General features: G+C 56.2%; 1 protein-coding gene across 13 annotated transcripts in view; it reads right to left on the bottom strand.

The window, feature by feature from the left end:
* Positions 1-24,343, bottom strand: part of PKD1L1 (polycystin 1 like 1, transient receptor potential channel interacting) — a 133,060-nt gene that overhangs the window by 45,849 nt on the left and 62,868 nt on the right. For all 13 annotated transcript variants that reach the window (XM_045052098.1, XM_023250145.2, XM_045052099.1 and 10 more), the window contains 16 exons: positions 23,645-23,701; positions 18,607-18,819; positions 17,526-17,768; positions 15,984-16,094; positions 15,715-15,872; positions 14,220-14,320; positions 10,913-11,105; positions 9,234-9,317; positions 6,939-7,146; positions 5,644-5,750; positions 4,673-4,895; positions 3,266-3,439; positions 2,009-2,128; positions 1,852-1,921; positions 1,412-1,458; positions 414-549 (listed from right to left, as the gene is read on the bottom strand). In XM_045052098.1, the coding sequence (XP_044908033.1) occupies positions 414-549; positions 1,412-1,458; positions 1,852-1,921; positions 2,009-2,128; positions 3,266-3,439; positions 4,673-4,895; positions 5,644-5,750; positions 6,939-7,146; positions 9,234-9,317; positions 10,913-11,105; positions 14,220-14,320; positions 15,715-15,872; positions 15,984-16,094; positions 17,526-17,768; positions 18,607-18,819; positions 23,645-23,701 (2,245 nt within the window). The remainder of the gene's footprint in view (positions 1-413; positions 550-1,411; positions 1,459-1,851; positions 1,922-2,008; positions 2,129-3,265; positions 3,440-4,672; positions 4,896-5,643; positions 5,751-6,938; positions 7,147-9,233; positions 9,318-10,912; positions 11,106-14,219; positions 14,321-15,714; positions 15,873-15,983; positions 16,095-17,525; positions 17,769-18,606; positions 18,820-23,644; positions 23,702-24,343) is intronic.

Genomic DNA, 24,343 nt, shown 5'->3' on the forward strand with positions numbered 1-24,343 from the left:
CCCGACCCCTGCAGCCACATGCACCTGCTGGCCCAGTTCCACGGTGACCCCTCGGGTGGCCCTGACTGGCTGCTTGGCCTTCCCCACTGGGACCCCGTCCCTGCCGGCTCAGCGCTCAGCTCCTGCCTGGTCTGGAGCTGCAGCTACCCACTGCTGTGCAGCAGAAATAGTTGAAAGCGTCAAATCTCAGAACACTCAAAAAAAAAGTTAAGTCTACTCCTGACTTTTTAAAAGGCGTGACCAGACCCACGTAAGTAAACACTGGAAACGGCCAGGACTTTGGAACAAAACTGATGGCTGTTTCGATGAGCCTGGTTCACGTGTGACCAGAGCGTCCAGGGTCATCGGGCCCGACTCCCCAGGGGCCCAGGACAGGAGGGGGCCTGGCGTCGCACACCCAGCCCTGACGTCACCTTGTGCCCCCTCCTCCCCCTCGGTCCGCTGGCGGGGGTCAGCTCCGCAGGCCTCCAGCTCCGGGGTCGGACCACCTGCATCGTCACCGCCTGCCGCCCTTCTGCGGGCCCCGGCGCGCCCAGGGAGAGTGTTACGCTGCAAAATACAAAGTCAGGACGAGGTTAACATCTCAGTGCATTCCATCCTCTGGGGCCATACTGTGTCCTCTGAGCCACGGCTTGTGAGCGCTCTCAGGGGGTGGGCCCGGACCTCCTCAAGCCTCAGGCTGGGCAGGGGTCTGGGGAGGAGGCATGTGGCCCTGGGACCAGATCTTCTGCCTCTACAGAGAGCTGTGGGGTGTCACCTGCCCTCCAGGGGGCTGACCTGGACCTGCCAGAGCAGTGGGGCTTTGAGGCTCACAGCGGGAGGGCAGAGAGGCTGTGTGGGGGTGGGGATCGGGCATCTCCAAGCAGGGGAGCAGAGGGGAGAGCGTCCTGGACTCAGACCTGGGGACAGAGTCTCAGCAAGGAGGCAGAGATTCAAAAGCGTAAGAAGCCTCCTGTGCCCCAAACGCTGGCCAGACAAGTCACATGCCTGCAGCACAGTCACACTGGTCCCCAAAGAAGAGCCATGATGTGGCTGAGCTACTTCGAAGCTGCCTTTCAGCCTGCCCTGGGTCACAGGCCGTGTCTGCTTGTCTGGACTTGTCCCGTGTCCCCTCTCGGGGCCCAGGAGCCAACAAGGGCCTCTGCTTCAAGCGACTTGTCCCCCGGACACACCCCAGGCCCAACTTCCAAACGTCACTGCTTGTACACACGTGGCTTTCCCGACTCTGACAGCCACAGCCCTTCTCGAGTAGCCTCCACGGGGACTCCTGACAGCTGGCCTCTCTCCCCGCAGGACCTGCCCTGTGCACTGGCCCCTGCTGTCCCCATCCCTCCCTGGGCCTGACCAGCCGTGTCCGGGCCACAGCCGAGGGAGACAGCAGAGAGCCAGCCCTGTTGGCTGTTCCGTTTACCTTGTGTATCTTCCGAGCCTCTGGTGTCCTGCCATGGGAGTTAGGGCCTGATTTAAAAAGAGTCAGATTTAGGACATTAAACCAGGGATTCAGGATTCTCAGGGAGAGAGCCTCCTTCAGGACATGCCCCTCCCTGTGACCCCAGCAAGATGGGTCCCTGAGACCCAGGACCCGACTGCCAGAGAGGCCCTTGCATGTGGCATCTTGGCGGGGGCTGCACAACCCCTTGTGAGGGCTCTTAGCGCACGAGATGACGCTCGTTGTTCCCACAACAAACACAGTGCAAAGGTCGCAGGAGACACAAGGTCTGTGCAGCGCACTGGCCTCTTGAAGAGGTTCAGCCAGGACGGAGGGGGCCCTCCTGGCACCTCCCCGTCCAGACCTCATCCTTGGCCGCTGCCGTGACTTCACCTTTCAGGCTTTTTTAAACGCACACCTACCCTGTGCTGCCCCCATGGGCGCCCTCCTCGGGGGCAGGCGGGGCTTCACTCGGCGTGGCCCACTGGGCTCCTGCGGGAGAAGGTGGCTGTTCAGGCAGGGGTCCCGCGGCGAGGGAGGACCCTGGACAGCAGGACCAGGCAGACGGGCTGTGGGTACCTGGCTGAGCCTCAAGAGCAGTGACAAGAGCTGAGCCGCGGGAGACGCCAGCAGGGTGCACAGGAGACCCGTCTGGAAGGACCCAGCGGCCGTGTCGGGGGCGCCCAGAGCCCACAGGAGCTGCAGGAAGACAGCAGGACGCACATCCCCCAGACCCATTCCGAGTTTAGCTACAAAGGTGTTTGATGAGTGTGTACCCCACGTTTAACCAAAGCCCCTTCCCCTGAATCCTGGACCTTTCAAAAAAAACAGAAGAATCACAAGGAATCTTTTTGCTTTTCTGCCATACGCATCTCTGCAGACTGAACAGACGTTTGCCGGGTGCCCCTTCTTGCGAAGCACCTCTTGCCGCACCTGACTGGAAGTGCCAGGCACCTCGCTGCACCTGACCGGAAGGCACCCGTGTCCCCAGTGCGTTGATGAGCCGAGAAGATCACACACCGGGTGACGCCAGGGGGGAGGGCAAGTTCAGGTGTGCTGACCTTGGGCCCATTCCCGTCCCAGGGGGACAGGGCTCTTCCCTTCGCGCTGATAATACGTACCGCCGTCCTACCCACTCCACACACCTCTTACTCTTTTTTTAAAAAGCTCTGCCGATCCATTATTGCTATCACATGTACTGGGAACACCGTGCTCCCAGGTGGATACTTCGCCGGACAGGACCCCTCGGCACGTTCCCAGCCACTGCAGGGACCACGGACGGCCTCAGGTTGTCAGAAGCAGCAAAGCTGACTCTCTTCCCGTACCCCGAAGTCACTCTGTGAGCTCCCCACAGGAGAGCAGGGTCTCCGATCTAACGGCCCGTGCTCAGGTACAAGTAACCTCTCCATCACATGAGGGACGGCCAGGCCAGCGCTGCTAAGGGCACGCTAGCATTCCACGGGCAAACGTGGCCGTCAGAACTGTTCTGTTGTTTGTGGTCAGAGGATTTTTTAAAATTTGAATTAACTGCCAACCTTAAAAGAATCCAGGAGCATTTTCTAGGACGGCCCGAGCTGCTGACCCCGCTGGGAAAGTCCTGCTCTGTGGCAGCAGGAGGCCACGAGATCCATGTGGCAGAGGTATTGCAGCAGGCCACCACCCCGCAGGCCCCCCAGCTCCGGGCGTCACCTCAGGGGCACTCGAGGCACATGGCCTCCCTCCCCTGCTTGAAACCTCTCCTAGGACTCTGAGTTTTGCTAATCCCTAAGTCCGGAAGGTGTCACAGTGTGGGTCTGGGAATCGGAAGCCACTTTACAGAAAAGCCAGCGCTCTCACCCGCTCTTGCCTCGAGGCGGTGACCAGGGCAGCGAGACACGCGTACGCGCACAGCAAGGTGAAGGCGACAGTGAGGCGCGGGGTGCGCAGGAAGCCGCTGGGCGAGGGCCGGCTGTACACGGAGGTCCAGACGTGGAAGTCTTCCAGATACTCCGTGAACTTCGAATACAAGAGCTGGAACAGAACAGCGCAGAGACAGCGGCGTACCTGGGGCACCTGCACCAACCGCAGGAGCTCCTGCTTGGCGAGCAGTGACCTCCTGAGCGGGATGCCCCTGGCTCACCAGCTGGACGCCGAGCTGTGTGGGCGCTGCAGGCCCCCGCCGACCCTCGTCCGCTCGGCGCCCTAGACGCCCTGCAACCCCACCTGCGCCGGGACTCGGGGGCTTTGGGACAGGCTGTCCCTCTGCCTCTCCTTTGTCGCCCTCAAGTGTCTTCACACCCTCCTCCCCAGAGCCTCTGTTCACAAACCCCTCCCCCAGTGGAACCCTCCCCCCCCCTGCTCAGTGGAAGTGTCACCCCTCCCCTGGTGATCCTAATCAACTTTCCCAGCATGCTCCCCACAGCACAGTTAATTTTTTCTGGGCTTTGAGCACACCGAGGACCAGGAACGAGCATCCCCCTGGGTGTCCGCAGTAGCCCGGCAGCGTCTGCTACGTAGTAGGCAGAACGCCACGTACAGATTTGCACATGGTTCACAAGGTTCAGTTCAACTCAAGGAATGCTTGGTGCTCAATGCTATTCCAGAAAAATTCATGAATTTGCTTTAAAATCATCACTGAAGGGGGTGTGCCTGGGTGGCTCAGTCGGCTGAGTGCCTGACTCTTGGTTTTGGCTCAGGTCATGATCTCAGGGTTCCTGGGATTGAGCCCCACGCTGGGCTCTGAGCTGATAGCACACAGCCTGCTTGGGATTCTCTCTCTCTCCCTCCCTCTGCCCGTCCCTGCTCATTCTCTCTCTCTCTAAAACAAAAATCCTGAAGATAACTAGAAAGTGCGAAATGCATAAGCGTTATTACAACTGCATAAAACACACTCACAAATGGGGAAAGATCAGGACAGACGCAGAGCGAGTTTCACAGCTGGTTTGTGAGGTTTTAGGGGATTCTGTCTTTTTTCATGACCCCCTGACCATGCCTGGACCGTTTCCTGGTCATTTTGGTGACCAGGAATCCAGGGCACTCACGTCTCTAATTAGCAGCCCGTTGGTCACCACAGACCACAGGCCACCATAATTCTGTAAACGTTATTGTGGAAGAAAACCAACAACCCAAGGGCAATTCCTTCAGGCTTGCAGGCTCGCTCAGTGGCCGCATCATTTATGATGCGGCCACCTTGACTCTAACTTAGTGCTGTTCGGAGAAGCAGGGTCCTCACCGCGTCCTGCCGGCGGGTCAGTTGGCACCTACCTTCCAGAAGCCGGGTCCCCGGCGAAGGCAGCCCAGCTCCCGCTGCACGTGGCCGTCCCCCCGGCCCGCCGCCAGCCAGCACTCAGCGGGGAAGAGCCAGTGCTGCGCGGGCCCGGTGCCCAGCTCCTGCACCATGAGGTGGCTCACGTACCAGGCGGGGCAGGGCCCGCGGCTGTCGTGCCAGAGGCGGATCCTGCGGAGCGGGCCCAGCAGAGCCGGGGTGCTGGGGACACACACACGGCAGTGCCTGGTCAGGCCTGAGCGGCGGGGGCCCCGGAGGGCGGCACCGGCCCCCATTCTCGCTTTGGGGACACATCGGACATGTCAACAAACACGGGTTACACAGACTGACCTACAAAGCCCCTCTGGGGCATAGGGGGTGGACAGGGCCCTCAGGCCCCCACAGCCACTAAGAGCGACGCCCCTGGCCGTGCTGGGCGCTGAGCACACACACAGCTTGTCCACGTGGGCCCCTGAACCCAATCCACTCAAACTCCTTAATGCATGCATGTCTGGCGTGGACTAGTCTGGAGTTAACCTCTTCTTGATGAACATGGGACACTCAGAGCCCATACGGATCGTACATGAAATTCTCCAGGAGAACACACCTTGCAGTTCTCCCACACTTTCCGGAAACATCAGGAGCCTGTACTCCTGATAAATTACCCCTCTCCGTCCAACCACAGGGTCTTACATAGCGTTGCTCTCCCAAGCAGGGTGAACCGAATTCACTGAGTACTGTCAGTACCATAGGAAGGGCTGGGCGTCTGACCCTCACCAGCGGATAAACCCAACACCCCTCCTCCCTCCCTCCTGCGCTTAACCGGACTCTAGTCTACTTCACACACCCCTGGGAGCAGTGTTACAAATCCGTCTGTGTGCACGTGCTCCTTATTGGGAAGTGATGCTGGGTATTTCTGCTTCCGCGGACACGTGCTAAGGCCACACGGGGTCTGATGGGCCGCGCTCACCTCAGGACAAAGGTATGTCTGGAGTTCCTTTCAAACAGGGGCTTCTCTGAACAGTAGAGTTCTCTGGGTTCTGAAACTCCATTTTCTCCACACAAAACAATGTAAACCTCCAAAGACAAGAGAGTGAGAGTCTGAGATCATGAACACAGGACACTACCCTGTGTATGCACCTTCTCCCAGCCCCCAACCTTCCCAGAACCTTCCAGAAGGCCAAGGACAACAACGCGGTCCTGAGGGGCCAAGAAGACGCCCCCACCCCGTCCCTGGATGGCGCCTCCCCAACTTCCCTGGGAGAGACAATGAAGGAGCACCTGCCAGGGCGGCTGGATTTCTACATGTTTGATCTAGAAAACCAGATGGCAACTTGGGTTCACTAGGGCACATGTCTGTCTCAGGAGGGAGGGGACAGGACAGTGGGCATGTTGTCCTCCCTCAGCTCAGAGGGGAGGCTGGGGGGCAGTGACGGTGACCGAGGTGGACCAGGGAAGGCCAGATGTCAGTGACAGTGACTGAGGTGGATCAGGAGCCCCGCAGGAGCACACTCCGGCCAGGAGGGCTTGCTGCCCCTCACTGGGGTGGCTTCTGTCCTACATAAGCGCCTGATTCTGGGGCCGTGCAACCTGTCACTCTTCCATTTAAGAAAGTTCCTTATGTGTTTCCAGTTTTTAAAATCCTTCCCCGTTGCAAAGTACACATTTCCTTCGAGAAGTTTCTAAATATTGTTTTGTTGTTGTTTTAAGTACGCTTCATGCCCTGCGTGGAGCCCAACGTGGGGCTTGAACTCACGACTCTGAGATCAAGACCTGAGCTGAGATCAAGAGTCAGACACTTAACCGACTGAACCACCCAGGTGCCCCCGTATTTTGTTTTAATCTTTAAATTTTGTGGAAGTGCTTTCGGGTATAAAACGAAGTGGACATTTCATATTGTTTTTTTCCACAAGAAAAGCCACTGTCCCCAAACGTCTTGCTGAACTGTCCCCGCTCCTCCCACGGGGCCTCCCCCATCACACCTATTCCGTCCTTAGCCTCACATAGGGCTGGATGCCTGCAGTGCTCCCCACAGACGAGGTGGAGAGGGTGGGGGCTCGACGGGGCGGCCCTGAGGGCAGGGGAGGGGGGCTCGCACAGACAGGCAGGTGAGGGAGAGCAGGACGGCAGGAGAGGAGCCTCCCTCCCACCCCCCCGCCGTCAGACAGAGTCGAAGGGGCAGCTGGGACGGCCAGTGTCCACGCCATGGCTCACGCCATCCACAGCCTTGCACACGAGAGCGCAGGCCCCGCGATGAGCCCTTACCTTGGCGCTACAGTGGGCTGGAGCCCGGAAGCCTGTGTCTACAACAACCGCGTACAGCTGGTGGTCGGCTGGAGTGTCTTCTTGCAGGGAAATGTACCCCGCCTTCTCTCTCTCGTGACGATCCACACGCCTGGTGTTGGTAACCAAAAGTGCATAGAGAACCACAGAAACCGCAATCAAAATACTGGGAAGCAGGTTTCCCGGGTGTCTGTAAACAGAAGGAGAGGAATGAACAGTAAATTATGAAGATAAAGCTCCCCAGGCTGGCTCACACTCACTCACACTCACATTCACACACAGGGCCCCCGCTGGTCTTCACTGATGTGTGTAGACGTCTGTCGGCCCCATAACTGGGAGAAGCAGGCAGACTCTTGCTGGGACGTGGTCAACAGGGGAAGGCGGAGGGAGCGACCTCTGCCGTCCGGTGTTGGGACGGGTCAGAGCCCCTCTGGGGGAAGCCGCTGGCGGCTGGATCAGGAGCCGGGACTCAGACAAAGCATCCCGGCGACCGGCCGGCTTCGGGGTCAGGAGGGTGCTGCCGTGCGGGGCAGTCGCTCACGTCCCATCTCTGAGAAACTTTCTTTATGAAACGAGATGAGAACAGGGCGCCTGGGTGGCTCAGTCTGTTAAGGGTCTGACTCTTGATTTCGGCTCAGGTCGTGACCTCCTGGGTGCGTGGGTTTGAGCCCCACATCAGGCTCTGCGCTGACAGCATGGAGCCTGCTTGGGATTCTCTCTCTCCCTTTGTCTGCCCCTCCCCACTCACGTTGTCTCTGTCTCCCTCAAAATAAATAAATAAAACTTTAAAAATTAAAAAAGAGAGAGAAAAAGGAACGTGATGAGAACAGCCGTCTCGCTGAGCAGTACGTGCGACATCCATAGTGGGCTTGCACACGTGCACGCAGTGGGTGTTCCTTCCCTCCCTCCCGGCAGACCCTGTCCTGTGTGCTCTGGCTGCCTGCGCCCCTACACCTGTCACTCGCCACCTGCTCCAGGCACCAGCGCTGGCCGGGGGCAGGGGGCACCGAACGCTCCAGACCCACGGAGTGGGGTCCCCTTCAAGTCACTTGTGCCAGCACCCTAACCTGGACTGGAGTCTTACGGGCCTCTGACGGGGTTTCGAAGGGAGGGTGTGGGGCCTGGCTTCGTGGGGTTGCTGTCCTCCCAGAACATTCCTGTCCCTGCAGGACTTCAGGGGCTGCCCCTCCCCTGACGGCTCAGCCCCCTGAAGTTCTGTCTGAAACCACAGTTGGACAGCTGTCCTGAGTCCCAGTCACTGGGCTCCTGGTGACCCCAGTGTCCCCAGGATTAATAAAGTACAGCCAGATTCCCCATCACAATGAGATATGGCACAGAAACCTAACACCCAATGCTCACCAGAAAATTTAGATACTCATTCAGCAAACACCCACTCGGCACCTGCTGTGTGCCAAGCCCGGTCCTCCTCTGTGTGCATGACACTGAAGAGTCAGCAGAGGGCGCCCGCTCCATGGCTCACACTCTCCTTACCCGTAGTTCAGAATTCAACACACGTATTCTTTCTTTTATGTTTATTTATTTATTTTGTGAGAGAGAGAGAGAGAGAGAGAGAGAGAAAGCAAGTGGGGGAGGGGCAGAGAGAGAGTGAGAAAGAGAGAGTCCCAAGCAGGCTCTGCACTGTCAGCACAGAGCCCTATGCAGGGCTTGAACCCACGAACTGTGAGATCATGACCTGAGCCAAAATCCAGAGTCTGATGCTTAACTGACTGATCTGCCCAGGTGCCCCCAAATACACTGTTTCTATACCAAAAAATGGCTATAGAATAGGGTTGAGTCCAAATCTATTCTCTAAAATGGGACACTTTTGGAGGGTACCTGGCTGGCTCAGTCACTAGAGCATGCGACTCTTGGTCGTGAGTTCGAGCCCCATGTTGTGTGGACAGATCACTCAAACAAAAAACCAAACTAATTTCAAAAATAATATTAATAAAACAAAATGGGACACTTTTGAAGAGAAAGAGGGAGCCACGAACACACATAAACCAGGACGAGCAAACCACCACATCCTCCCTGGCAAGAAGGACCAGCCAAGGCTCAGCTTGACGGGAAGCGCGCTGACTTTCCTGTTTATACAACTCTTGTCAGCGGATGTAAGTACAGAGAAATGTACGTGACGTTCCGGACGATAGTCTGGTAACACGGGTATTCCAAAAGGCAAGCTGACCGTAAGGGACGCGGGTTTCGGGCATACCCGGGTGTCCCGCTCGGTCAGCGGGGCAAACAGAACTTTATTCTCATTTAGAAAACGGAGCTCACCTCTGAAGCTTGGAAACACCCTCCACTGAAAAGCTGGCGCTCAGGTTTCTTCTTGCGACAGAGACCGGTGCGAGGCGATCGTAGCTAGGAGGGAGACGTGGCTTAGGACGGCACGTGTGTGTCAAGGGCCGTGTCGACAGTGTCACGTACACGGATTAAGGGAGGGTCGGGAAGGGTGATGGGTTGCAGCACTTATAACAGACACCTGTTTTGCAGGCACCTCAGTGTCCACACCGTGCACAGTCCAACTCAGGCCCGGACACAGCAAGTTCAAGTCCCAGCCCCGCTGTGGGCAGATGAGTGGCCACTAAGCAGACTCGGGGTACAGGGACCCTGTCACCGTCACTCCTACCAAAAGACTGACTTTGTTTGACTAAAACCCACCTCTCCCTCGTTGTCTCGTGAGCAGACCTCGTGTGGCGTTCATTCTCGTGCCCCTGGCTCGTGGAAAAGTGCCCGCGGACGGCGGGATGTGATGGAGAATGAACGGCTGTGTTAATGCGTTCGTGGTCAGAGGCAAATACTGAGCCATTACAGTAGGGCCGGTGATTTACTAGCCTGGGCACCATATAAATTGAACAGCACAACCGAAGAAGAGGAGGGAGACACACAGACATGGGCGTGAGCTGGGCATCTCGGCCTCCTAACAGACGCCACAAAACACGGCTCCTCGTGACTTGATTTTTCTCTCCCCTTCCCCCTTTCCCTTCCCTTCCTTCCCTCCTTCCTTCCTTTCCCTTCCTCCTTTCCTTCCCTTCCTTTCCTTCCTTCCTTCCACCCTTCTTCCCTCCATTCTCCCTTCCCTCCCACTCTTTCTCTTCCTTGCTCCCCCCTTCCCTCCCTCCTTATTTTGAGAGAGAGAGAGAGAGAGAGAGAGAGAGAGAGAGAGAGAACATACACATGGGCAGGGGAGGGGCAGAGAGAGAAAGAGAATCCCAAGCAGGCTCCACACTGTCAGCACAGAGCCGGACATGGGGTTTGATCCCACGACCTGTGAGATCATGACCTGAGCTGAAACCAAGAGTCAGACACTCAACTAACTGCGCCACCTGGGCACCCTGAGACTCGATTCTAAGAAGGAAATGGCCATTTCTACTTCTGAACGTGCCCGATCACTGTACCCTCTCCTCTAGTGGAAAGGTCCCGGCAGAGCCTCTCATAGGACTGCCCGTTCTGCCTAGATGATAAAGAATTTCTGATCGAGCAGCGTGACCGATACACCCAAATCTTCCAGAGGGCCGATGTGGTCCATGTGGGGACTTTCCTGCACAGGAAATCTGCCTTCACAACCACGCGGTTGGGGGGCTTCCCACAGGTGGGGCGCCAGGGCACGGGGGGTGGGGGGGGAGCGGCGAGAGCAGACGCCCCACAGCCCGAGTGCAGACGCGCCCCCAAGAACGCGCAGAGGCAGCTGACACCAGGCGCCACCCCCCACCCACCAGCACATTTCTTCAGAGGATGTGGGGGGACAGCTACCATGTGCCGTCACCCTGGGGAGGGGAGGGTACAGAGAACCCAAGAGCCAGATCCTGCAGCATGGAGGGGACCAGACCTGCTGACGGGAGGGACGCACAGTTTTCCCAGGGCCACGGCCAGGGAGACCCCACGCTGGGCCCCACGCAGAGGAAAATGCAGCCGTGGTGTAAAAGTCGGGTTCGTCCTCACCAGCACGTCCCTACCTGCAGCTCACTTTCCCTGGAGAAGCTCCTGGCTGCGGAGAGGAGTTTGCAGACCTCCATTCCCTCGTTTCCCAGAAGACGCATCGGAGCCACTGGAAACGCACAGTGTAGTTGACGGCCTTGGCGAAATACTTGTTCCGAGGCATTCTGTCATAGTCAGCATCCAGTAAGGATAAGTATCCCAAGCTTGTGTCTAAGGAGAGAAAAAAACCCAACTCAATACAACCTGAAGTTTGCAAAAAGGCATAATGCACCCCAAAGGTGGCCAGGGCAGGGGGGCAGTGGGTGGGGGAGGGTAGTGGGCAGTGGGGCAGGGGGCAGTGGGGGCAGTGGGACAGCAGGTAGGGGGGTAGGGGGCAGGGGGGCAGTGGGACAGCAGGTAGGGGGGTAGTGGGCAGGGGGGCAGGGGGCAGTAGGGGTAGTGGGAAGGGGGGCAGTGGGGGCAGTGGGACAGCGGGTAGGGGGGTAGGGGGCAGGGGGCCGGGGGGCAGGGGGCAGTGGGGGCAGTGGGACAGCAGGTAGGGGGGTAGGGGGCAGGGGGGCGGGGGGCAGGGGGCAGTGGCGGCAGTTGGACTGCAGGTAGGGGGTAGTGGGTAGTGGGCAGGGGGGCAGGGGGCAGTGGGACAGCAGGTAGGGGGCTAGGGGGTAGTGGGCGGGGGGGCAGTGGGACAGTGGGTAGGGGTGTATGGGCAGGGGGGCAGGGGGCAGTAGGGGTAGTGGGAAGGGGGGCAGTGGGGGCAGTGGGACAGCAGGTAGGGGGGTAGGGGGCAGGGGGGCGGAGGGCAGGGGGCAGTGGCGGCAGTGGGACAGCAGGTAGGGGGCTAGGGGGTAGTGGGCAGGGGGGCAGTGGGACACTGGGTAGGGGGGTAGTGGGCAGTGGGGCAGGGGGCATGGGGCAGGAGTCAGCCTCTCCATCTCCACACCACCCCACCCCTGCTCTCCTTGGCCCCTCAGCCTCCTGCCAAATACCAGCACGTCCCGAGTCTGCTGTCGTCCCGATAAGAATAGTGAGGTAACCATGAGGAGGCAGCCGGTCACTTTTGGATGACTTTTATGCTTAGAAACAAAAATATTTGGGGTGCCCGTCTGGCTTGTGTCAACTCTTGATCTCAGGGCTGTGAGTTCAAGCCCCACTTTGGGTATAGAGATTACTTAAAAATAAAATCTTTAAAAAAATTTAACAGTCCATTTATTTAAAATTTGCCCTTAAGAATTTTTAAACACTAATTTTTTTTTTTTTTTTTTTTAGAGAAAGAGAGAGGGTTCATATGAGCAAGGTGCAGAGGGAGAGAGAGTGTGGAGCCCGACGTGGGGCTTGAACTCTTGAACCGTGAGATCGTGACCTGAGCCGAAGAGGGACACATAACCAACTGAGCCACCCTGGAGATCTGTCCCTAATAAATGATTTTGAGACAACCAACTACTTGTAAAAACATGAAATTAGGGTGCCTGGGTGGCTCAGTCGGTTCTTCGGCTCAGGTCATGATCTCACGGTTCATGAGTTCGAGCCCCGCGTCAGGCTCTGTGCTGACTGCTTGGAGCCCAGAGCCTGCTTTGGATTCTGTGTCTCCCTCGCTCTCTGCCCCTCCCTTGCTCATGCTCTGTCTCTGTCTCTCTCTCAAAAATAAACATTAAAAAATTTTTCAAAAAATTATGAACTTCAACCTGTATCTCACACCACCTGCAGTGAGAAGCATCGATCAGAGATCTAAACACAAACGAATGAAGCAATATAGACACCAAAAGAAAACCTAAATGTGAATGATTGCTTTCAGAACGTGGGTATAAGGAACGAATTTCTAACTAGGACTCAAAATCTAAGAGTAACTTGGGGCGCCTGGGTGGCTCAGTCGGTTACGTGTCCAACTTCGGCTCAGGTCATGATCTTGCGGTCCGTGGGTTCGAGCCCTGCATCGGGCTCTGTGCTGACAGCTCAGAGCCTGGAGCCTGTTTCAGATTCTGTGTCTCCCTCTCTCTCTGCCCCTCCCCCGTTCGTGCTGTGTCTCTCTCTGTCTCAAAAATAAATAAAAAATGTTAAAAAAATTTAAAAAAAAATCTAAGAGTAACTTAAAACAAGTTGATAAATTTTACTCTTAAAAAAAAGTTTGCAATGCAAAAAAAACCCCAATGAAAACAAAGTAAAACATATAGAAAAATATAGAAAAAATGTGGAAAAAATAACCTTGAGGGAGAAATGGGCATATATGAATAGGTCACCAAAAAAGGAGGTAGTGATCTTTAAACGTGTGAAATAATGCTGAAATGACACATAAATTGCAAACTTTTTTCTTTTTTTCCCTAGGTTTATGTCGGTTTGAAATTTCTTACAATAAAAAACTATGGAGGGGCGCCTGGGTGGCTCAGTCGGTGAAGCATCTGACTCTTGACTTCGGCTCGGGTCACGATCTCACGATCCGTGGGTTTGAGCCCTGCGTCAGGCTCTGTGCTGACAGCAGGGAACCTGCTTGCGATTCTCTCTCTCTCTCTGCCCCTCCCCCACTGGCTCTCTCCCTCTCAAAATAAATAAACCAAACAAACAAAAACTATTAAAAAGAAACATCAAAGGCAAAGTGTTTTAAACTGCCAGTGAGAATCTGAAGATGGTTAACCATGTTGTCCATGCTGAAAAGAAACAAGGAGCTCACAGTGCCCGGTTCTCAGAGGAAAAGAGATCCGACAGAAACATGAAAACAGAGGCGACAGGTGCGCCAGCCAGAAGCCAATGCTTGTGCAAGGTCCACAGCCCACGGAATTGGTTGGGCCCACATGCTTACGGAGTGTGGATGCCCCAAAGCAGCCAGCCTGTTTCTTGCCTTCCGGGAACAACAGAGACTCAGGAGCCTAAGCAAACAAGGTCGGCCCAGACTGGCCCTGCCCTGCCCTGCCTTCTGATGGCCGGGAGAGATCCTGGGGCTGCAGGGAGGCCGTCGAGTCATGGCCCTGATGCCGGGAGGCAGAGCAGCAAACAGGAGAGGCAAACACAAGGTGTCAGGGGAGCAGCCAGCAGAGAGATCCCGGGGGTCGGGGAAGGTCCACCAAAGAGGAGTTTGGAGGGTCCGCAGAGGGTAGAGGAGGCCAGGAAGGGAGGCGCTGCAGAAACCGGAAGCCGGCGGAAGGTACTAGGGAGAGGGAGACGGGCAGGGTCGGCGACCACAGCCCAGGGCACCTCTGCACACCGGGGTCAGGCCTCTGCACACGTCATGACACTTCCACCAGGAGTAGGAAAGTCCCTGCTGTCTGTGCGTGTCTTGTGACAGCTGCTGTCATCACACGGACAACTAAGACTCGTGAGATCCTGTGCACTGACCTCTCAGAGAAGCAGCAGGGACATACACGTGTACCATCGGCTCATCCCAGACGTAGACCTTTTTCACGAGAAAATCGGAAGGAGTAGGTTTCTCAGAGAACCTAGGAAGGAAAAGCAAAGCAATAGTGTCCAGTTTTGTTTTGCTTTTTTCCTGTTGAGGACCTCTGTCATGCAACGTTGTGCAAGGACAAGGACACGGGCTGGGACTCCGCGGGCCACTGTGTGTGTCTCCCGGCAGCACTGGCTCTCAGTAAGAACTACACGCTCTCCCTCCCTTCACTGCATTAAAAATAAAAACTTCTGGGGCGCCTGGCTGGCTCAGTCGGTTAAGCGTCCGACTTCGGCTCAGGTCATGATCTCATGGTTCGTGAGTTCAAGCCCCGCGTCGGACAGCTCGGAGCCTGGAGCCTGCTGCAGACTCTGTGTCTCCCTCTCTCTCTGCCCCTCTCGGACTCACACTCTGTCTCTCTCTCAAAAATAAATAAGTGTTTGTTTTTTTTTAAAAAGCAAAGAGCCATGCTTCCCACTCAGTGGGTCAGCTCGTGTGACCAGATGAGGGTCAGCCGACATACACTGAGTCCGTGCTGTATGCGGTGTGGACGTTACCCTGTGGAAGACACACCTAGCTGAGGTGCCCACCTAGGCAGGGCAGGAGGACAGATGGAGGAAAGCTTTGTCCGACAGCTGAAGGACGCGGCCCTCGGGGAAGAGAAATGATCCAGCAGAACCCCGGGCCCACCCAGACGGACGTGAGCTCTCAGCGCCGGCGGCATCCGCTGGCTCTGTTCATGCAGGATTCATTCCTAAAAACCTTCCCGGCGGTCATTCACCTGTGTTTCTTTGTGATTTATCCATAGGACGGGCCTCCCGAGGCCTCACCGACTCAACATCACTGAGAGACAGGATTTGTTTACCAAGTCTCCTCAGATACATCTCTTTGAACGCATTTTTTTTTTCTTAGAAAAATAAACAGAAAGTAAGAGGATTCTGACCCAGGTCTACACAGTGAGAGAGAAGTGGATTCCTAATGAGGCCACTGGTATTTGGGCGTTTCTTATGCTAATAAGCTGAGCAGGTAGGAATCCAAAATCAGGAAAAACTCGGCAGGAAGCTTATTCTGTGAGCAGGTGACCATGTCACATATGGCACATAATTCTGTTAGACAATGAGCTCAGGACTGCATTAAAAGGGAATTTCACTCCCTGGGAGCGCCTGGGTGGCTCAATCTGTTGAGCATCAGACTCTAGATCTCAGCTCAGGTCATGATCTCCAGGTTCATGAGTTCGAGCCCCAAGCCGGGCTCTTTGCTGACAGTGCAGAGCCTGCTTGGGATTCTCTCTCTCCCCCTCTCTCTGCCCCTTCCCCACTCTCTCTCTCTCTCTCAAGATAAATAAACTTCATAAAAAAAGAATTAAAAGTAAATTTACTCCGTAGCTTTTGGCAAGGACTTTGTCACTGGCTGGAAAGAAACCCTGGTGGCCTCCCCACAACACACCTTACCAGCACCATGACCGGGAACGCTCTTGAAACGGGCCTAGAGAATTCTATCCTTATCTGCAGAGACTCCTGGGGGCTTTCGGAACGCCCGGTGAACCGATGAAAATTCACTGCCTCCCGAAGCAACGCAAAGGTCATCCTGTTTCTCCTCTCACCCTGTCACCACACGGAAAGCGAGGTCAGCAAAATTTGCCTTGGGAAAAGTCAAGGCACATGAGGCCGCGCGGCCTACGTGAAGTCGAGGTGGCTTGGGCAAGACCCCCTCACCAGGCCGTCTTCCTCCCCGAACTCCACGACCACAGGCTCCCTCAGCCGCTGCCTGCTGATGGGCCTTCTGCCAGAGCAGGTGAACAGGGACAGGGCGACAAGCGGGCCAATCTGCGGAGACAGGAGCACCTAGGAGCCAGGCGGCAGTACTGGGCACCCGACAGCAGGGGGCAGGGTGGAGAAACGCGGCTCCCTTTACTGGTTAGGAAGGCAGGACTGTGATTACTCTTATTATATTAATAATTTCTAAAGTCTAAAGTAGTTTCGTTTTTCACTTTAACAGCTCACACCAGAAGAACAGCGGCAGATCGTAGACAATCAGGAAGGTACAGAAAGGCGTACAGAAGAGACACGGATAGCTGGCCTGTGGCTCCGTGGCTCAGAGAACCCGTCTGGGGTGCTGCGTCCCGACCCGTCTTTGTGCCCCAGACACATACTGGGCACGCAACGCATGCTCCTCACTGTTTGCACAGAATCTTCCAAAGTCACTAAAAGCCCCTGACTCACGTAATTTCAACTGGTGATACATGGATAATAATTCATTTAAATCACCAGTGAGCTGGATCCCTCTGTCGAACATTTAGATACATTTAGATACATTTCTATTTAGGTGATCACACATAATGTTGTTTTGAATAAATAAGTAAAACAGCACATCTTGCTTTGAATAGCTCTTTTTCCCCTTCCTCCGTAGGCTCAGTGTAGCCCGTGTCGGGCTCTGTGCTGACAGCTCGGAGCCCAGAGCCTGCTTCAGGCTCTGTGTCTCCCTCTCTCTCTCTGCCCCTCCCCAGCTTGCACTCCATCTCTCTCAAAAATAAATAAATGTAAAAAAAAAAGAATCATTTTCATATGCTGACTAGCCATTTCTATAACAACGGGTCGATGTTTTCTCAGATGAGCATTTTTCACCAAGATAAGCTGTACGTCATTCAGTCATCAGACATTTACCGGGTACCTGAGCCAAGCGGGGGGTGTGGAACACATGGAGGACGCCGACTCTGCCCTCCCAGCTCCCTGCGACGATGGGGTTTTGCAGGTGGTTTCCGGGCGCAAGAGGCGAAGCAGGGGCTCCCAGAATCGCCAAGAGCTGGCCCCACCTTCCCCGACTTCCCCATTCTCACACCTTGCTCTGACTCTGATCCCCTCTTCTGCTGAACCCCCCAAGAACCCAGCGGCCACGCTTGCTGGTTCAGCCTCGAGGGGCCGGTGAGGTAAGTGTGGAAGACAAGAGGTACAGGCTAGTGGGCCCAAGGCAGCCCCGTCTCAAGTCTCACGGAGTTACATTCTTCCTCTGATTTGCAGAAACAGGTAAAACGGCCCCTTCGGCAATACTGAGTGGGCCCAGGTCCCGGGATCCCAGGGAGACCTAGTTTTGCTAAAAGCTTCTTCCGAGAAAACTAGAGCCAACCACACATTGTAAGCGGCCCCGCTCTTGGACCTGAGCGAAACGTGCCACGCTGACCCCTCTCTTCATCATCAAAGTGTAACCACTGCACGGAGGAGGTGCTCACTGGAAGGGATGGGTCACCCGCCGTATGGTACCTGACCGGGAGCTCGTCGCCCCGGATATGGGTTCTTCTTGAAGAGCATGAGCTGGCTAATGTAACATGGGCTTTGCATCCCCGCCGCCGCAGGCCTCTGTCCGGCCAGGCCGCCGGGTAAATGCACGCGCACGGGGCCCAGGCTCTGCATGGTGCCCTGACGGTCGTGATGAAGAAGGGTGCAGAACTCCATCTGCCCAGCGCTGATGCAGAGCTGATGCTCCTTGGCTGCAGAGAGACCGTCCTGGAACAGCAGAGAGTCAAACGCTCACAGCACAAATGAGTACGCGGTCTCGAATCCAGAAGCAGGGGAGAGACAAAGTCATGAAAAGGTAGCTCATCTCAAGGTAGTTTGGACTAGCTGGTGATACGGGGATGTAAACACCAAATACCAATAACACACAACCTGTTTTCTTTGGTTTTGGGCCCTGTGCCTGGAACATTTTATTCACTTTGCGACAACCGCTATCCTTCTATTTGTTTTGCGACAACTGCTATCCTTCCGGTTTCTCAGCCCATCCAGAAGGAGCCTCAATACTGCGTGGTCTTGCTGTGTAGATGGGAGTGCGTGCCTTGGGGTTTAGTGCAGGGTGGGTGTGAGGTGAGCAGCTCGTGTTTCTAAATGCATAATTGCTAATCAGTTGCTATGAGGGGAGCATCTGTGTATTTCTGATTTCCCAAGTATCGGTTAAACCAGTAGGTCTGGACAGGAGGGAGGTAGTTATGTATCAGAGGGCTGCTTTTCACATTAACGCACATTAGAAATCATTTGTATTACTTCACTTTGCTCCTCAAGAAGCAGAAAGTGTGCTGAGAAATGCCGTCTCTAAGTCAGGCACCGCTCCAGACACCCCAAAAGGGACTCTACCAAAACATGGAAGGATGGAACGGAAGCAAAGTTTCATCGTGAACGTTACAGCGTTCGCACGAAACACTCGAAATTCAAACCAAAAATCTCCAAAGGCGCCCACGACCACCCAGAACCAGCCACACGGAACTTCAGGAACCAGTTATGGTCTCGGCGTCTAGAAGCAGCCACGAGAGGGGATGGCTGTTACCAACGAAGATGAAGTCTGACTTACCAACAAGAGGGCCGAGATGACCTTAATGCCCTCTTCTTGGAGGAAGCCCACGTTCCTCGGGGTCTCCTGGTCGGACACTTCCCAGATGGCAGACACCAGCAGTATGAGCTCCAGCATCGTGCCCTCGGCCACCGCGGGCCTCCCCGAGAGCAGGCTCTGAGCCAGGAGCGCCTGGGTGGACTTCAGGACGAGAGCTGCACTCGTAAAGCTTACCTGCGGGAGAAGCGAAGGCGTAACCAGTCTCCCTGCACCTGTCTCCTCCATCACTCCTGGAAACAGCAAATGCAGCACCAGAGCTCCAGATGGCGGGGTTCGAGCCCGGGTTCTGCCTAGTGGAAGACTGGCCAAATTCAGAGGTGCCAATTTCCTCTCTGGTCTTCGGTTTCCTGACCCATGAAACGACCAGAGAAAATAAGGGTCTCTAATAACCGTTACGCGAAGACACTGCTGGGTCTGAACCCAGCGACCCTCTTATGGTTCCCCAAGCATCAACATCTTGCCCTGCAGTGTCCTTTCCCTGCGTCTGCTGGCAAAATCCTACTTTACTCTCTTTTTTCCTAAACTCCTAATAGGGACCATTTTCAAACATACATGAAAACAGAATAACCCAGCTGTGATTGTTACTCATCGACAAGAGATTTTCTCCCTCTCCTTTGGTTTCTAAGAAGATATTTAAAAATAAATTGCATGGTTTCTACTGTTTCCATGCACGAACACGTCAGTGTGTACGGCTGACATGAGAACTCTTTCTGAAGACGTGCCCACGATGCCATTACTGCACCGGACAGGATTAATCATGATTCTTTCCCATGTTCTTTTAAAACCAACGTCAAGTGCCCACCAGGCAAAGTACTCTGCATCACTGCCCGTGTTTCTGGAGCTCCCTGTCCCCCTTCTCCTTACAGGACCTGGCATATTTACCGAAGCGTGTCTGTTCCCGCATTTAGCGCCCGTCATGGGTGCCCCAAAGACAGCACTGAATGTGTCCCTCCTTTGTGCCCTGGCAGCTCCCGGCAATTGCCAAGTAAATGGGTATCGATGAAACGAAATTAAGATTCTACTTTCTGACAGCCATGCTTGTTTAGCCAGAACGTGGCTTGGAAACACGTCCTGACATCAAACTCTCTCACCAGCAATGAGATGAAACTCGCCTGGAAGCACACTGAAACTGCTATTACAGGCACTGCACACAAAGTAACTTCTCAGAACTGAAATAATAAGTTCTTATTTCAAGTAAAACAAATGCCTTTAAAGAACACATTATGCCCACCTTTCGCACTGGCCATTTTTTTAGTTTATTTTATTTTGAGAGAGAGAGAGGGAGAGAGAGAAAGAGCAGGGGAGGGACAGACAGAGAGGGAGGGAGAGAATGAGCAGGGGAGGGGCAGAGAGAGAGAGAGAATCTCAAGCTGGCTCTGCACTGTCACCACAGGGCCCGACGCGGGGCTCGAACTCACGAACTGTGAGATCATGACCTGAGATGCAACCTAGAGTCAGACGCTTAACCAAATGAGCCCCCAGGTGCCCCAACACTGGCTACTTTTTAATCAGAACTATTGGAAATGGTTTCTGCAAATGACAACCCTGCTAAGGTCTGCCCACACTGAGGCCAGGACCGTGGCAGACCCCGGGGTGCGCAGACAGGGGAGCGGGACCTATGCAGATGTCTTCGGCTTCCACCAAGTCACTCCCCTGGCCCGGAGGAGTAATTCCATTCCCAGGTGTCCAGAGCCCAGGAGCAGCCCTGTACGGGTCCTCTCAGGGGAATGTGATGGGGTGCGGGATGGCACATACGGGCAACATCCTTGATGAGTGGTGCCCCTTCTCTCTGCCTCTCTCCAGCCTGGGAAGCCTTGGGGGCATGGGCTGACAGGACCCAGGGTGCCCGCGTCACCCTGGGAAGCCCACCCGCTGACACCTGTGCATGCGCGCATGATGGGGACAGGCTGCTGACATGCCGGGATGGTCCGCTACTTGTCCCAACCCGGTGTGAGATCCTAGCAGGCTAAGTCGCCTGGAGGTCAAAGACAGGCGTGCAGAAAGTGATCACCAGTCAGAGGTGCTAAAGCGCCCTAACGCGGTCACTTGCAGACTTGTCCAGAACGAGTGAGCTCTGCCTGCGGGGCCCTGGAGAGCCCACCAAGAATACACCACCTGAACCTAGCTTTGGGGGAGAAAACGGTATGTTCCCCGGGAAGAGGGGCAGGAACGTTCCAGGCTGAGGGAGAACATATAGGTTCAGGGGTGCAAGGAATATTCGGTGACAGGAACATGGTGGGTGGCCACGGAAGGTACGAGAGGAAGTGCCAAGGACACAGAGCAAGTGAAGCCCCGGCGTGAGACGCGGGAGAACGGACTCTGTCCTCAAGGTGCCGGGAAGCCACCAATGCCTTAAAGGCAGTGAGCATCACTGACTAAAGTGTCTTCTCTGAGGTCTGCTCCAGGCAGTTGTGGGGATGTGTCCCTGCTGGGGGCCAGCCTTCCTCCCCAGGTCACTGACGGGGAGCAATTCAAGGTGATGCGGACGTGGATCGGGCAGGAGGGAGGGAACAAGGTGACAGTCATCCACGTCCTCACTCAGTCCCTCGTTCCTGCCACACCTGTGTCATGGGCTGGGCTGGTGTCACAGCCCTGGTTATATGGGTGCAGAGGAGTGAAAGGAGCTTGTGTTCATGAGGGAATGTTCTGGAGGCGGTGGGCACAGTTGGAGAAGCAGGGAGCACAGTAGGGGAGACAGGGAGCACATCAGGAGAGGTAAGGAGCACAACTGGAGGGGCAGGAAGCACAGCTGGAGGGGCAGAGAGCACAACGGGAGAAGCAGGGAGAACAGTTGGAAGGGCGGGAGCACAACTGGAGGAGCAGGGAGCACAGATGGAGGGGCAGGAGCACAGCTGGAGGGGCAGGGAGCACAGCTGGAGGTGCAGGGAGCACAGTTGGAGGGGCGGGGAGCATAGCTGGAGGGGCAGGGAGCAATTGGAGGGACAGGGAGCATAGCTGGAGGAGCAGGGAGCACAGCTGGAGGGGCAGAGAGCACAGCTGGAGGGGCAGGGAGAACAGTTGGAGGGGCAGGGAGCAGTCAGAGGGGCAGGGAGCAGTTGGAGGGGCAGGGAGCAGTTGGAGGGCCAGGAGCACAGCAGGAGAAGCAAGGAGCACAGCTGGAGGGGCAGGAGCACAGCTGGAGGGGCAGGGAGAACAGTTGGAGGGGCAGGGAGCAGTTGGAGGGGCAGGGAGCAGTTGGAGGGCCAGGAGCACAGCGGGAGAAGCAAGGAGCACAGCTGGAGGGGCAGGAGCACAGCTGGAGGGGCAGGGAGAACAGTTGGAGGGGCAGGGAGCAGTCAGAGGGGCAGGGAGCAGTTGGAGGGGCAGGGAGCAGTTGGAGGGCCAGGAGCACAGCGGGAGAAGCAAGGAGCACAGCTGGAGGGGCAGGAGCACAGCTGGAGGGGCAGGGAGCATAGCTGGAGGGTCAGGGAGCAGTTGGAGGGGCAGGAGCACAGCGGGAGAGGCAGGGAGCACAGTGGAGAGTCAGGGAGCACAGCTGGAGGGGCAGGAGTACAGCTGGAGGGGCAGGAGCATAGTTGGAGGGGCAGGGAGCATAGCTGGAGGGGCAGGGAGCAATTGGAGGGACAGGGAGCATAGCTGGAGGAGCAGGGAGCACAGCTGGAGGGGCAGAGAGCACAGCTGGAGGGGCAGGGAGAATAGTTGGAGGAGCAGGGAGCAGTCAGAGGGGCAGGGAGCAGTTGGAGGGCCAGGAGCACAGCGGGAGAAGCAAGGAGCACAGCTGGAGGGGCAGGAGCACAGCTGGAGGGGCAGGGAGCATGGTTAGAGGGGCAGGGAGCAGTTGGAGGGGCAGGAGCACAGCGGGAGAGGCAGGGAGCACAGCTGGAGAGTCAGGGAGCACAGCTGGAGGGGCAGGAGTACAGCTGGAGGGGCAGGAGCATAGTTGGAGGGGCAGGGAGCAGTTGGAGGGCAGGAGCACACTGGGAGAGGCAGGGAGCACAGCTGGAGGGGCAGGAGCACAGCTGGAGGGGCAGGGAGCAGTTGGAGGGGCAGGAGCACAGCTGGAGGGGCAGGAGCACAGCTGGAGGGGCAGGGAGCAGTTGGAGGGGCAAGGAGCAGAGTCAGGGGTTACATAGAGGAGTTCCTGGGCAGGACAGGGGTGGAGACCATCAGTTCAACAACATCACTTGCCTTTAATCGAAAAGGCCGTGATGAGATCCTTGTGCACCCACCAGGCAACGGAGAAGGGAGGCGCCCACAGTGGTCACAGGCAAAGGGGCTGTGCCCAGAGGGGTCCCTTGCGGGGCAGACCAGGCAGCACGGGAGTCTGCAGGTACTGGGTCAGGAGCAGGCTCTGTGGTGAGGTGGGGCAGGCAGCCAGATCCCGACAGCTTACCTGTGTGTGAGTCACGGCGGGCTGAGCCCACCTTCTGCAGGTTCTGCTCTGAAGAGGGGCCACCACCTGCAACCACACGGGGGCCCGCACGACGCCAAGGGGCAGCAGTCACACTGCTGCAAGGGAGCGATGAGGCAGCCCGGATGGGACTGAGCACAAATAGGGGGTGAGCCCTCCTGGTGGTGAGGCGTCCCTGCCAGGGCAAGGGGGGCCCTGGAAGACAGGCTGGGCTGCAGCTCGCTCTGAGGGCTGGTGTAGACGACCTCGGTGGGGTCTCCTCTCCCCTCCCAGTGAGCAGGCAGTGAGAACATCAGGGAATGGGGGCAGTGGGGCCAGAGATGTGAGGAGAAAGAAGGCGTGGACTGGAGAACCCAGCACCCAGATTACTAACAGAGAGCGACCCCCTTAACCAGAAGTATGTGTAGTACGGACGACACCATCGTAATGCGTCTCTACTTTGGGTCTTCAAATTTCTGTATTAGGGAGACCTTCCTGCCCCGTGCTCTGGGATGCGCCGTGCTATTCAGGTGAATTCGCGGGAGAAGTCCCGTTTCTAATTCACCGTATGTTCTTCGAGAACAGACGGAGATCCTCCCAGTTAGGCACAAAAGCAGGAAAATACACTTGGCAAGAAACAGCACTCACCTTGTGAGGGAAGCGCAGGAGGTCCCTGAACAGGAGAACAGAATCAAGCATTTCCTCCTGACCCGGAGAAACAAGCAAGCACAAGAAGGAGGCAAAAGGGAAGGTTACTTATGCAATTTAAAGTCAAACGGTTCACCGTGTGCTCCTTCCTGCAGCCGGAGCGGATTCCGGGGCTCTGAGGCGAGGGACTGTGGAGGGACCCAGGGTCCCCTTGACCTGAGTTTCCCAGGGGGAGCAGGGTGTCCGCCTCCCCCAGCCCACCTGGAGTGTGACCGGAGGGGAAGGAGAGGGAGGGCAGAGCTCAGGGAAACTTGGGACAAGGGGGAGAGAGTCCTGGAGGAAGGAACAGCACCAGCTCAGGAAGGATCAACACTACAATGACACATGTTCTAAGATGCCAGCGTTCTCTAGTGGCAATCAGGGACAGCAGGTGCAGACGGGCAGTGACCAAGGGCAGTGACATTTGAACACACGCCCATTTCCTTAGAAGCTGCACATAATCATACACGTAACTCCGGCACGTCACTGACAAGACAGAGTCAGATGGGTCACTTCACAGTGACCTGCAGTGGTAACCACCTTGCACGGCCTCTCTTGTGAACCGACAGCATTTGTTTGTGGAAGAATGAGCACACGTGACAGAGGCCACAGCCTCGCGCCCAAGCCACGCCCTCCTGGTCCTCTTTCTTGACTGCTTTA

Source organism: Felis catus, chromosome A2, assembly GCF_018350175.1.
Source record: "Felis catus isolate Fca126 chromosome A2, F.catus_Fca126_mat1.0, whole genome shotgun sequence".
Lineage (NCBI taxonomy): Eukaryota > Metazoa > Chordata > Mammalia > Carnivora > Felidae > Felis > Felis catus.